Raw genomic sequence first — 14,366 nt, 5'->3', positions numbered from 1 at the left:
GTGTGTGCAAACTAATAATAATAATGATAATGATGATAATAATGATAATAATAATAATAATAATAATAATAATAATAATAATAATAATAATTTATTTTTAACGTTATTATTACATTATATATTAATATTATTATTATTAACAATTTGCAATATGGCGGGTTGCAATGTACATGTATGTAATATTTAATGGTTATTTTGTTTACTTCTGTTTGTGGTGAACTCAAAGCAAATGTGACAACAAAAAAGCTGAACCGCATTAAGTGTATTGTCTAAATCACAGCTTGTGTAGGTGGCGGTCAATGTGGTGTGATGTGTTTCAAAATGCTGTCTAATAACCGCAGCAGTACACACAGTATGGTGTGTTGTTTGATTCATGGCTGCCTGTGCAGCAGCGGTAGCAGCAGCTGCTGGTGGTGGTGATGATGATCATGAAGCCTCGGTATCGTTTGCGCTGCTTGCTGCTGATCCGCGGCACATGCTCAGTTATGTACACCCAGGCAACTTTGAAGTCTTAGCTGTGGCTGCTGAGGTCATTGCACAGGGAAAAAAAATAGAGCGAGTCCCTCCACTACACCGCCTCCATTTTGAATAGCCATGTAATAGGGGATTCGCATAGTTTGTGTGTATCGCCCGCTGACTGCGCTGCGTAGTGTCAACAAGCCACATCCAAACATCCTTCGACATGGACGACCTGTTCAGTCCGCGGAGGTAACTTCATTAACTCGCCGCCTTCATTTACGTCGCATTATTTAGTTGTCTTGAAATGTGTGTTTTAGTGTTTCCCCGCGTTACTTTGAGAGCAGCTTGTGTGAAATAGTCGGAGTGTCAGTGGTCACGAAGTTCGTGCCTGGCTAACAAGCTAGCCAAAATAACAGCGTAACGCTACTGTCTAGTTAGCAGCTAATGGCACGGGCTTGTCAAAACGCTTTTCTGGGCACGGTTATTTCTGCAGCTATCGTGTAAATAATGTCAGTAAATTGGATTAACCTTAGGTAGAGTTTGCAAACATTTATTGAATCGGCTGTGGAATTCCCGTGAGGCATGTATTTACATGAGAGACTGCTAATCGGTGTCAAAATGTTAGGCATGCTAATGTTGATAATTATTATGGAATGCTTAGGTTAACTAGGCTGGGTAGGGTTTACTGTCAGTCTGATCTCCAAAAGTAGCACACACTGTTCTCGTAATGGTGTCCGTAGAAATTAGCAGCTCATGTATGATTGATTGACAGGGTTTTGCGATGGCTGTAGCGTCGGATTTCATTCATGTAATATAAGGAAACGTCGCTGCTCACGGCTGAGATTGGCCCACAGAGGCGGAGGGGCGGGATGTTATCGCACTGCTGAAATCACTGTGCAGTCTGTGCGAGGGAAGCTACTCTGACAAGTTACATGCAAATATTGATCTTGTGCCTGACTACATACCGTACAGCGTTAATTACCTGTTAAATACATGTGTATGCATTTCAGACTGCAGTTAATTAATACAATTGAGTTTAATTTGCTCTGGTGTAGAAATGTAATGCTGCCTGTTTTTTGTTTTTCTTCTGTACTTTCAGGAGCCTAAACAGCACACAGGGAGAGATCAGAGTGGGGCCAAGTCATCAGGTAGCTGCTTTATTTTATTTATTTATTTTTATAAATAAACTATAATTAAGAAATGCACCAGCTACTAGATTCACTGTACAGCCAGTTCCACAAGACTTGTTGAGATTAGGAGGTGTTTTCTGAACAATGTAGCTAAACATGTGTCTTTCAAACCTGCAGGGACTTGCACAGGTTTGCAGTTTCACAACTTTTTCTTATTTGTAGGGCTGCACCAATTTGTATGATAACCACAGCTGTTTCCAGTGATTTTTTTTGTTTGTTTGTATTATCCTGCTCTTTTTGTGTGTGTATGTATATGTGTGTGTGTGTGTGTGTGTGTGTGTACATACATATACATATACATACTCAGAACAATGAGAAAGTCCAAGGAACTCAAGATCTAAGGAAAATCAATATACCTAAGTATTGGTCAGTCCAATGAGTGCTGTCAAACAAATCCTTTTTAAGGTGGCAAAGAGAAACTACCAGTTGTCAATCAAGTTAATAGGCTTCGGCTTTGTCAGCACTGCCAAGAGCCAGGTCTCTCTTGGAAATGAGATTTTTCATCTCAATGAGATATTTACCTGGATAAATAAAGGACTAATAACAAATAAATAAAAGATTTATATATTTGAGCCTGTGTGAATTAAAGAAAGATATACATGCATCCCTTGTAAATGTTTCTTTCATAGCTAATGTTACATTCCGGTTTCTTCATGGAAATCCTATTATGTAACTCAGCTTGCTAAACCTATTTGATAACCAGAAAAACCTTAAACCATTATTTACTTCATACACATGCTAATAATGTGTTTTTTGTAGCTTTTTCTTTGTAAGTTTTGCTTTTGTTGTCCCTTGTACTGATTATTTAATTGCTGTGCTTTTGGCCTTTCGTTTGTTGCACTGCAGGCCAAGCTCCCAGAGCTGCAGCCACGGCCTGCGCCTGGTTTGCAAACTCAAACAGAGAGTGAGGAGCTCATGTGGACGCCTGGGGTCAATGACTGTGACCTTCTCATGTACCTCAGAGCTGCTAGGTAAGTGGAAGTCTTGGCACCTTTTGCAAATAAAAAAAAAATTGCATGTATAAAATTTCTTCAGAAATTTACAATAACATCTAATAGTAAATAACTCAGTGCCCTTACTGAACAGCTAAATACAGATGTAACTTTTTGATTACAAAATAATCTAAAACTGTTATGTAACCTTTAATGTGTTTTGGCAGTACGTACCATTATTGGTGTAAAAATACTAAAAGGCAAAGAGAGCCAGTCTTACCGGCCCACTTTTGACACAGTCATCAGGAAAGTGTTACAGATGAGGAAGTACATGCAAAATAGAACCACTCTTGGTTTCGCTATTGTTGTTAGATAATTTCTTTTCTGGTTGGTTGCAGTAGATTTCAGTCAGTTCAGACTCTATTGTGCTTTTTGTTTTGAGTTTTTTTGCTGCGTTATGTTGAAGTTAGAAAATATTGAGGCGGTGATGCAGGGATTTAGTGAATACTGCTGTATCTAATCTGGCCTTACAGTTGCTTGTGTTGGTGGTTTGTTGGTATTCAGCATTTCAGCAACATTTTTCATTCGTCGGTACCTGTTAGTTAAAAAAAAATAGTGCTCCAATGTAGAGCTGGGCGATATAACTTTTACTCGATAGAGAAATTAAGCTATCGCGATAGACCTCGCCGCTCTTGTCCTCTTAAAAAAAAAAAAAAAAAAAAAAAGGTCAGCCGATCCAAATTCAGTAGCGCAGAGCCGAACCAATCACAGCCGCAGCATCACGTCGCGTGACTTGTTACGTACAGCACAAGTGCCAAGCCGCACATGTGTTTGTTTGGGAAGCAGCCAGCAGGTAATGGAGCCAGCGCATAATGGAGGAAATGAGTGTGCCGACTAGAAAAATCAACCGAGCGTGACCGAAGAGAAAACAGATGACGGTTCCAATGCCGGAGAGATTGTCGAACGGAAGAGCCATAGAAGTTCCGTAGTGTGAAGGTATTTCAGCTATTTCAAGTCTGACAAAAAATAGAGTAGCGTGCACTGTAAATTGTGCCGAAAGCAAGTCTGGAAATACAATAAACTGGTGCATGCGTCACACTGCGCCACGTTATTGTTTCGGTGAAATGAATTTCTACAATACTGTTACTGTTAATTCTACTCTCTGCAGTGTTTAAATGCTTACATATACACACAGTTACTGTCCCTCCACACATACGACTCTGTTCTGCTTCTATGCCCCAGCTTTGTTTACTTTTTCCCACCGAGGCTTCTAGACTTCTGATTGGCCAACATTTCTGCACGGTTAGGAATCTAGCGCCACCTGCTGCTTTGGCATGTTCATAGCAGCGTTTTCCTTCATTTCTGCCTTTACGTGTGAACGGGATAATTTTTTAAAAACAGAAACGGAAAATCTCCGTTTTCAAAAATACCCGTGTACGTGTGGACGTAGCTTCAGTCTCTGACTGGAAGCGCTAATTCGTCATTCGGCTTTTGTCAGACTAAAGTAACTGTTAAAACTGTTTGAAAAGCTCAGCTATACAACAAGGAGAGATTGAGAATTTCCTTTTAGTTCTCAGTTTATTTGATATTGACAAAAGTTAGTCTGTTTTGTCTGTTCTTCTGTAACACAAACTAAGATTTATTTTTAGAATTAATACTTTGTTTCTAAGTGGAATTGACAATTTAGTCTGTTTCGTTTGTTCTATTTTGAAACTTAAACGCTTTAGCGGCTGCCTTTTGTGTAGTTTGCAATATTTGCCTTTATTTATCTGAGTACATCTACCCTGTTGAACTTATTATGGGAAATAAATATTTAAAAACAAGCTGCTGATTATTTCACATTTTACTTGTGAGCAACGGCACATTTAAATCTTACAAATATAGTTATTTGGCTTATATCGTGATAGATATCGTTATCGCCTGAAATGAAAAAAACATATCGTGATATGAAAAAATCTCATATCGCCCAGCTCTACTCCAATGATATAAATGTTGCTTTTCTTGCTCTTAAGCTGCATTGCTGTTCTCGCCTTTATTTTTTTGCCTGATTTATTAAATATCATGTAAGCAGGCAACATAGGAAAAGTAATGTCAAACTAAGAAAGGGTAAAGGTACCCCTTCAGCATTGGTTTCACTTGTTAACATAAATACTTCTGTTTATTTTCAAGGAGCATGGCGGCATTTGCAGGGATGTGTGATGGTGGATCCACAGAGGATGGATGTTTAGCAGCCTCCCGTGATGACACCACACTCAATGCTCTGAACATGGTATGAGGCACAACTTGAGTCATATTATTATTTTCCAGCATCATTTATTGCAGATGTATTAAAATCCACAATTTTTATTTTAGCTTCATGCAAGTCACTATGATGCAGCAAAAGCTCTCCAGCGTCTTGTTAAGAAGCCTCTGCCAAAACTTATTGAAAAGTGTTGGTCGGGAGACGACGTGGTGAGAGCCTTTTTTTTTTTTTTTTTTTTTTAGTTATATTGCATTAAAGGTTTTTTAGATCTTTGTGCAAGCTTATACAATTTCTAAAGGGTTTAAATATATGTAACACATTTAGTATTTGCGGGTAGTGTAGATGTATTTTGTTTTATTATTATTTGGGCAGTTTGCCTGCATCTTAAATGGTTCTTCAGATAGAATCTAATATGATGCATCTCTGCAGTAGCATTGCGTCTGTAACAGCTACATGTTTTAAAAAGCAGATTACTAGTTTTACAAGGTAAATCAATTGCATGTTTATTGAAAGCTCCTGTTTGTAATAGTGTTCTGCCTGAATATCATTCAATTTGTTTTGCCTTCTGTTGCTCCCTACAGAAACGCTTCATCAAAGGCTTGAGACAATATGGCAAAAATTTCTTCCGCATTCGGAAAGACTTTCTCCCCAGCAAAAAGACTGTAATTTCACATTATGCTTTTGCAGACAAAGCAATTTATAATGATTGTAACATGTCACTGTTGTCACATCTTTGATCAGAAAGCCATAACATGACAGTCATAACATGACTATCTGTGTTCTTGTCATCAGGGAGAACTGATCACTTTCTATTACCACTGGAAGAAAACACCAGAGGCCGCAGGAACCAGAGCTTACCGACAGCAGCGCAGGCAGCCGTCCTCTCGCAAAGCAAAAACCCGATCTGCAGCTTCTCCTTTGAACGCACAGTCTCGAAATTATTCAGGTAATCCTCATAAGCTTCTTTGGAAAGGTGTCCCCAAGTCTGTTGAATGGAGGGGTAATTGTAAAATCCAGAGGTTTGGCAGTCCTATGAGCTGGACTTTGTGTTGGTCTAAGCTGTTTTTGGCATGTTTGTTTGTTTTCTTGTAGTGGATGCAAGTTCTGCCAGTGATGATGATCTTGATAGTGAAGACAGTGAACAGGAAAGCAAGAGTTGCAGTCATTGTGGCACAACAAGTGAGTTTTAGTTTTAGAACAGTGGCTAAAAGCTGATAAAGAAAGCTGTTTTTAAACAGTTAACAGTGAAACTTGTACCTAAAGCCATTTTTCTTGTTACAGCTTCTAAGGATTGGCACCAGGGTGGGAGAGGCAACCCTTTGCTGTGTACAAGTTGTCGTACTTATGAAAACAAACACGGATGTCTGCCGTCAGCCCCAAAGTCAGGAAGCGCTCCGTTCATGTTTAAACCTGTTAAAGTGGAGGAAGAAGTGAACAGCAAGCATGCCATGAGGACACGGCGTAGCAGAGCACCTGTAAGCGTGAGGCTGGCAGATCAGCCACACACTCACTATTACCAATGACATTAGATTACAATTAAATTCGATTTCATAGCTTTAAGTCTTGCTTCACCTCTTTGCAGGTTTTGCGAGTAAGGGATACTTGTCATCCTTGTTTTGGGTTTTAACAATATTAAATGTGTGTTCTGTTTTGTTTTTAAAGCAGTTATCATCGTTACGAAGTGGCCACAGAAGGCTTACAGGCTCCCCGACCAGTGAGGATCAGCAGTCCAGTAACCAGCCCTCCCCGAGTGGATCCATCTCCAATTCTTTGAGATCGTCTTCCACAGATACTAAGAATGAATCCACAAAGAAAACAAACAAGGTAGAGCATGATTACCTATTCGTATACTTGTTGGACCTGTTTGGAATTATCTTGTGATACTAGCTTGGTTGTTTGTGGGTCACTTTGGTTGCTGCCAAACAGTGGAGTGTGGGTTTCTTTTTTTTTTTTTTTTCTTTTTGCCTTGACAACCACATAATTTTTCAGGAAAAAGACTAGATGTTACGGTCCCTGATAATGCATTGCTTTAAATGGAGAGAGTCTTAAGGGATGGCTGTGATGAGGAAAGGCAGCCCAGAAACTTTACCTGCAGCACACATCGTTGTGTGCCTCAACTTTCGGTCTTTTAACAAAGCTAATATTTAAACAGCTGTGTGCACAGCATTACGATGTGTGTATAGTTCTGTCGGTTGGAGTCATCTAATTTGTGGAGAGTAATGACATTTTTGTCCTCTGCAGAGGATAAAAGAGGAGGTCACGTCACAAAAGTCAGCAAAACGTGTACGGGAAAGTGCTGCTCAGGAGCCCGATGAGCCTGAGAAAGTAACACCTAAAAGGCCAAAGACACAGGTGAGAGCACATGAGCACTTATTGCAAACTAAAGCTGCAGTAACACTTTTATGATGATCCTCATCATTTTTGTAATGGTAAAAATGGTAATTGGCCTGTATTTGTATAGCGCTTTTTACTAGTCCCTAAGGACCCCAAAGCGCTTTACACATCCAGTCATCCACCCATTCACACACTGGTGATGGCAAGCTACATTGTAGCCACAGCCACCCTGGGGCGCACTGACAGAGGTGAGGCTGCCAGACATTGGCGCCACCGGGCCCTCTGACCACCACCAGTAGGCAACGGGTGAAGTGTCTTGCCCAAGGACCCAACGACCGAGACTGTCCAAGCCGGGGCTCGAACCAGCAACCTTCCAATTACAAGGCGAACTCCCAACTCTTGAGCCACGATCGCCCCATAATATCTAAAGAAAACCTGTTGTTCTTCAGTATATATAAAAACACAGTTACTGTAGACATGAATTCACTTTTAAGTACAATATGAACCAGGCTTTTTGGTGTGTGTGTGTGTGTGTGTGTGTGTGTGTGTGTGTTCCTCCAGGATCCACAGAGCTCGCGTTCAGAGGGTGAGGCTGAGGTTGAGGAGGAAAGCTCTTCAGAGAGTCGCAGTGCTCAGGACGATGGCAGCAGTGACACCAAAGACATCGATCAAGACAACCGAAGCTCTTCTCCTAGCATTCCCAGCCCTCAGCAGGGCAACGAGAGTGATTCTGACTCATCTGCCCAGCCCAACGGTGTTCCATCAGAGCCGGTTGCCCCCACTGCTGTGTTAGCTGACACACCGGTCCCCCAAGCCCTCCCCTCACAGCCTATCACTCCCCAGCTACTGCAAAGCATACCCTCTGCAGACCCAGCTCAGAGCCCCCCTCCTCCCTCTCCAGATCCCCCTCAGGCCGCCACTGGCCAGTCAGCTGCCACAGTAGGCACAAATAGCCGTGCACAGCCCACCCCTCACTGTATTTCCGGTCCACCTGCTCTGCCATCATCATTGGAACAGGAGTCTCCTGTTCCTCCAGCATTTCAGATCCCATCCACTCTCAACTCTGCGCAGCCTTTGCAGCTGCATGGTCCATCACCTTTGCCCCCACAACGACCCCCATCCTTCTTTAGGGATGGTCAGCTCCACCAGCCTCCTCTTCCTGGTCCTCAAGTCAAGCCTCCTCCCACTACTCCTATTCCACCTTCACACAAACAGCTTCCCCATCAGTCTGCTACACCTTTCCCCCAGATGCCCTCTAATCTTCCGCCGCCTCCTGCTCTAAAGCCTCTCAATTCCTTGCCCAACCAGCATCCTCCAGGTGCTCCCCCTCCCCCTCTTCAGCTTATGCCACAACCTTTGCCTGTGCATTCACTTCCAAGCCAGCTTCCAGTGATCTCTCAGGTGCAGACAAACTCTGGAAAAAACATGACTTCCTCTTACTCACCTGCTGCAGCCTCACACCCCCTCACCTCTGTAACACCCGCTGCTATTGGCCCTGTACCGAGCCTCCAGCCATCATTCCAATCTCTTCCTCTGAGACCTTCGTCTGGCAGCGCTGCAGGAGGTTCGCAAGTTCAGGTTAAAGAGGAGCCTCTTGATGAGATGGAGGAGGCTGAGAGCCCACCGTCTCCACCTCGAAGCCCCTCACCAGAGCCAACCATTGTCAACATGGCAAGTCATGCCAGTCAGTCTGCACGGTATGTTTTTGTTTGTTTGTTTGTTGCAAAAAACAATCCAGGTTTTACTTGACAGGTGCAGTAAAATCACCTGAGAAATGTCAGTCCAGCATTTTTTCTCCTTTTAAAAGATGTTTTGACCTGTGAGAAAAATATGTTTCCCTTTCGCGTTCAGCACTTCTGTCTGAGAAATGTCTGAGAACAATAAAGTATATCTCATCTTTACTCAGCTGAGAAATTCTCCACTAGGCTCATTATCTCCTCTCTGAACTTGCTTGTCTGATATTTTTTGTCCTGGGCAATCAGTGAACAGTGAATTTTTACCAGCCACAATACAATAGCTGGTATTGTTTTCATCTTTTCAGTGTGTTTGTGTCAGCAGATAGCATCACAACTCAGTATGATGCACTTGTTAAACTATGCAGGAGCGTAGCTGAGATAAAAATCAAAGTCCAGTGCAAAGGGTGTGTGAGAGTCTGTGTGATGTAAGTCTCTGTGATCTCAAGATGGCAGTATTTTTTCTTAAGTTTTATATTTTATTGTTCTTTACACCAATTCTTGAAGCTTTAAACAAACAGATGTGTGAGAGCAATGACACCTAAAAGAGTAAAAGTATTGGAGCAGAGTCAAAGAGCTGAGCAATGCAGCTGAAATGGACTGTAGACTGTGGTGGTAATTTTATGTATCAATACAAGTCACACTTTTCATATACAAGTAGTCATGGGAACTACTGTTACAGTAGCTGCTTTAACCGTGGGCCAGTTTGCAGCACATTTTGCTTTTCCACCAAATTGACTGGATGTATTTCTGTTTGTCTCCGGTCAAAATTTAGATTTTGATATTATTAATTTGTTGTAAAGCGTGACAAAAAAAATTGAAAACACAATAATTGGCAGGATAATAAACTCACACCAACCCCTCAGCTAGTCTGGAAGTTCACACAAAATGATTCATTCTTCGACTAGAACTTAAGTTGATCCAAAATGCCCTTCAAATGTTTCACCAGGCTTTTAAATCTGCCTGAAGTCTGTCTGAAGCTCTTTGTATTGGGAGACTTAGATCAAAATCATAACGTTTACTTTTATTTTCATTTCCAGATAAGTGATGGACGTAAGGCAATCAAACAATGAGCATAAACAATGTTGTAATACTGGTTCTTGATAAAGTTTCTTAATAGCTGAGAGTAATTTAATAAACATACATAAATGAGTTTCAGGTTAAGTGAAGAAAAATCTCAATGCTTCATTTAAAGAACCATCTAAAAATAGATATTTTTGCAAGCAAATCAACATTAAATGAAAGTGTTGTTTAAATTTCATTAGACTTTGCGTCTATAATATAAAAGCTAAACTTTTTGAATGATTCGTAATGCAGTTTTGTGCATATGAAGCTGATACTCAGTGCTCATAAATGCATATCTGTTAAATATTTCAGGTTTATCAAGCACTTGGATCGTGGCTACAACTCGTGTGCCAGGACAGACCTTTTCTTTACTCCACTGCCATCCTCCAAGCTGGCCAAGAAAAGAGAGGAAGCTGTAGAAAAGGCCAGGAGAGAAGCTGAGCTCAGTGCTCGACAAGAACGGGAAAGGGAGAAGGACAGAGAGAGAGAGCGAGAAAGGGAGGCCGACAGAAGTGCTGTAAGTGCAATATTCTTTTAATTTCATTTTTCCCCTTTTTGTTACATAAAACATGTCAACAGTTATCTCTCATTTGCTTACAGAGAGCATCCAGCTCCTCTCATGACAGTCGTATGAGTGAAGCTCAAATGGTGGCTCAAGGCCACGGACGCCCCTCCTTTGAGCAGCCGCCCACCACAGTAGCAGCCGTTCCTCCCTACATTGGCCCAGACACACCTGCCCTGCGCACCCTAAGCGAATACGCCCGACCCCATGTCATGTCTCCCACCAACCGCAACCATCCTTTCTATGTGTCCCTGACCCCTGGTGACCCTTTGCTGGCCTATCACATGCCTGGCCTGTACAGTGCTGAGCCTAGCCTCAGAGAGCGTGAGCTGAGGAACCTCAGAGAGAGGGAGTTACGCGAGAGGATGAAGCCTGGCTTTGAGGTCAAACCCCCAGACCTGGAAACCTTGCACCCTGCTGCAAACCCTATGGAGCACTTTGCAAGACATGGGCCATTAGGTCTTCCTCACATACCTGGGCCCCCACATCCCTTTGCGCCGTTCCATCCTGGGCTGAACCACCTAGAGCGTGAAAGAATGGTGTTAGCGGCACCTCAGCTGCGCCCGGAGCTGACTTACGCTGAGCGACTCACTGCAGAGCGGCTTCACGCTGAGAGGATGGCTTCAGTGGCGACTGATCCTGCTGCCAGGCTGCAGATGCTTAATGTTACACCCCATCATCACCAACACTCTCACATTCACTCCCACCTCCACCTGCACCAACAGGACCCCCTCGGTCAAGGTGAAGTTAATTATTCAGCAGTATTCAACATATCAAGGTCTTAATATTACTTTAGCTTTTTACAATAGGTCTTTCTTTTTTCTTCAAACAGGTTCAAGCCCTCATCCACTAGTGGATCCTCTGGCAACAGGACCACGTTTGGCCCGATTCCCTTTCCCTGCAGGCCCAATCCCCAACCCTTTACTTAGCGATCTTCCTCATGATCATGAGATGCTGCGCCACCCACTATTTGGTTTGTAGTCTTTAATGTACTTAGTCACAGACCACATCTTGACTCATTTCTAAATTCCACTGGTTCACTGTGACCTTGTTTAAATTTGAAAAGGAGCAGCGTATCCACGAGAGCTGCAGGGCCCAATTCCTCCGATGTCTGCAGCTCATCAGCTTCAGGCCATGCATGCTCAGTCTGCAGAGCTGCAGAGGATGGCAATGGAGCAGCAGTGGCTGCACGGGCATCACCTGCATGGAGGCCCTCTACCAGGTCAGGAGGATTATTACAGGTGAGCTCTCTCTATTCGGTCACTTTAGTAATTTGAATAATAAAATTCTCTATCTGAATTCATGTTTGACCATTTAACTGCGCAAGGTACAAATTGAAATTGTACTTTTCAGTGATACTTTTACATCATTTGCCAAAATGTCCAACATGCAGTCAACACTGCTCAGGGAAACTCATGTCAATTGTTACACGTCATTGCACCATCTAACTCTTTTTCTGTTTGTCAAAAGCCGTCTGAAGAAAGAAGGTGACAAGCCATCTTGAGTCCAAGGAGGTGCATGCCCTGAAACTCTAAACTTTTACCCAATACTGTGTACTTTTGAAACTGTAAGAGAATATTTTGTGTCATTTTTGTTTGTTTTAATATATTTTAGAAAAATATTTGTGGATCTCTATGTGCATTCCTTGTTCAGCACTTAATGCGACTGTCAAAGTCCGTCTGAGATTTTCATATCACTAGAAAATTTATACTACTTTATTATTATAATATTCAACACTGATAATAATAGCATTATTAATAATAATATTATTATTCTGACTCTTATGTGAGATTTAAAGTGACTCTAAAAAACTTGTTTGTTATGCAGTCACTTAAATGAGCTAAAATTCAGCTCTTATAAAGGATATGAAAACAGACTGACTTTGGTGTCAACTATAACTATCTCTGTAATGATTTCTAAAAGATTTCCTTGTACAGAATGACATTTAAATTGATGTGTGGATGATTGTAATAACCTAGCATGACTCAGTCTTCAGTTTTCACCAAACTAGAGTAGCGAGTTGCATTGTGATGTTTAGCCTTTGAAAGCATAGTAGAGGTTGTATGTACTCCTAAATCTGCTAAATATTTGTTTAAATCCGAAAGTTTTATATATCAAGATATCTTTTCACACTATAACCGAAGCTTTTATTCATTCATTTTTGAGATTGTACCTATATGAGCGAGTTGATATAACAGTAGTTGTGAACACTCGACCCTTGATCCAGCACAAAAGTAAGTCATAAGCTAAAAACAGTATATAGTATTATTAGTTGCAGTGACTAGAATCGGACCATGATCTGTCTTTACAGACAGTGTTTTAATTGATTTTATTAGGAAAGCGTATTTACAGTTTTAATGAGAACAACTTAATTGGATTGAAACTTCAGCTTGAACATTTTTAAAAAGAACTGCCCAAATTCAGTATTTATGTGACATGATATGAAAGTGTATCCATGACATATTTATTTCAATAAATATTTCTGAATTGACACCATGTCCTATTTGCACTTCCTGCTCTTCCTTTTTCCCAAAGAGACACTAAAAGTGTAGTTGAAATACTCACTTTGGTTAAGGCAGTTAATTCTCTTACTGTGTTCCCTCAGACACGTTCTAGGGAGTTGGCACGTTATAATCCATCTAGAGCCAATCCGGTGTGTCACAAAATTGCCAATCTCGCATACAGCTCCACCAGGGCTGATGTGCATGTGTGAAAATGTCTTAGTAGAACCATTCTGCAGCTAATTTTACATTTCTGGAGGTTATGAAGTTCAGCTTGTGTTCAGACAGAGGAAAAGGCTCTCATTCTTGATTTGATTGCATTTAATCGTTTGTGGCACTAAAAGCAAATCACATGAAGTGTTTTGACAACAACCATTTACATGAAAATCTTTGAACAAAATTGTCATTTCACAAGAGCAACAAGATAAATTTGAGACACTAATACCAACTAAACATATAAATTGTTGTCTTTTGTGTTTTGTTGAAGGTACTAATGAGAAATTTGTTTAGCTTGAAATTTGTACACCTGCAGGATGTGACATCATCATAGGAGATCTTGCGCTGACTTTTTAATAATTTTAAACCAACATCTCCCCACTTGTGCCTCTGTGCCCCCCTACCTGATAACGGAACCAAGAAGAAAACAAACAAATTTGACACTAAACCAGTTTATTTATTTTAATTTACCCAGGATTTTCCACAATAATAAGCTGAGTTAACCTTATTCAGCTGAATCTGAATAATTTCATCTTGTAGAAAATGTTTGAAAAATGCCAGAGCCCCTCTAAACACCTCTTAAATCACACAGACGTGACTTTGTCTTAAGATTCTCTCAAACAAAGACATTTGCGAGCCACTGTTTGTATTCAAAGCTTTTCTGTCAACTATTTAACCTTTCCCTCCAACATACAGCAAAATACATATGAGACATCTACAGCAAAACCTTTCTTCCTCCACACAGACAACCACTTACACTCTCCATCTGGTCGAAATTAAGCTGCTCTGACATTATGCAGCTGTGTGTTTTAGGACAACAAGACATTCAAAGTGGAAGGTGGTGAGCAAATCTAAAATGTCTAGTTATGGTCCTTGTATCAACTCAGGCCTACCCAGAAGTGACACACTGAAGTTAATAAAACGTTAAAATGCCTGATATCGCTGTAAAATCTCTGCTTTGTGGCTCTAAACTGCATTGTTGTTCTTTCACACTGAAGCTATAAATCCTGAATATCTTTGTCACATACTGTCCATACTTGACCTAAAAATTGCACCAGAACAACTGAGGCTGGAAACAACTTTCATCTCTCTCAATTCATGCCGGGCTGCAGCTTTAAACTTTGTGTATGTA

The 14,366-nt window shown here is 41.1% G+C and overlaps 1 protein-coding gene across 4 annotated transcripts; it reads left to right on the top strand.

Moving 5' to 3' along the window:
* The first annotated feature begins 457 nt into the window (after positions 1-457).
* rereb (arginine-glutamic acid dipeptide (RE) repeats b) lies at positions 458-13,008 on the top strand. Of its 4 annotated transcripts, none has more exons than XM_080891036.1 (17): positions 458-708; positions 1,559-1,607; positions 2,496-2,620; positions 4,751-4,850; positions 4,934-5,032; positions 5,405-5,485; positions 5,616-5,769; positions 5,916-6,002; positions 6,105-6,298; positions 6,489-6,647; positions 7,065-7,175; positions 7,719-8,854; positions 10,268-10,472; positions 10,556-11,258; positions 11,350-11,490; positions 11,590-11,758; positions 11,988-13,008. In XM_080891036.1, the coding sequence occupies exons 1-17, from the start codon at positions 683-685 to the stop codon at positions 12,019-12,021; spliced, it is 3,573 nt and encodes a 1,190-aa protein (XP_080747162.1). In that variant the 5' UTR covers positions 458-682; the 3' UTR covers positions 12,022-13,008. The 4 variants fall into 4 exon arrangements, with proteins under 4 accessions (XP_080747162.1, XP_080747163.1, XP_080747161.1 ...); XM_080891037.1 differs by having other exon boundaries at positions 460-708; positions 11,584-11,758; XM_080891035.1 differs by having other exon boundaries at positions 460-708; positions 6,486-6,647.
* Positions 13,009-14,366: the final 1,358 nt, after the last annotated feature.

The sequence above is a fragment of the Rhamphochromis sp. 'chilingali' genome (assembly GCF_963969265.1).
Source record: "Rhamphochromis sp. 'chilingali' genome assembly, chromosome: 9".
NCBI lineage: Eukaryota > Metazoa > Chordata > Actinopteri > Cichliformes > Cichlidae > Rhamphochromis > Rhamphochromis sp. 'chilingali'.
Note: the sequence above shows the minus strand (reverse complement) of the source record. Positions and strands in the feature narration are given on the sequence as shown.

What these genes read in the sequence shown, in the direction of transcription:
- rereb (XM_080891034.1), top strand. Translation starts at nt 683, where the DNA reads ATGGACGACCTGTTCAGTCCGCGGAG. An exon ending in GCTGCGCCACCCACTATTTG is followed by an intron (nt 11,491 to 11,583) that starts GTTTGTAGTCTT and finishes AAATTTGAAAAG; the next exon opens with GAGCAGCGTATCCACGAGAG. An exon ending in GGTCAGGAGGATTATTACAG is followed by an intron (nt 11,759 to 11,987) that starts GTGAGCTCTCTC and finishes GTTTGTCAAAAG; the next exon opens with CCGTCTGAAGAAAGAAGGTG.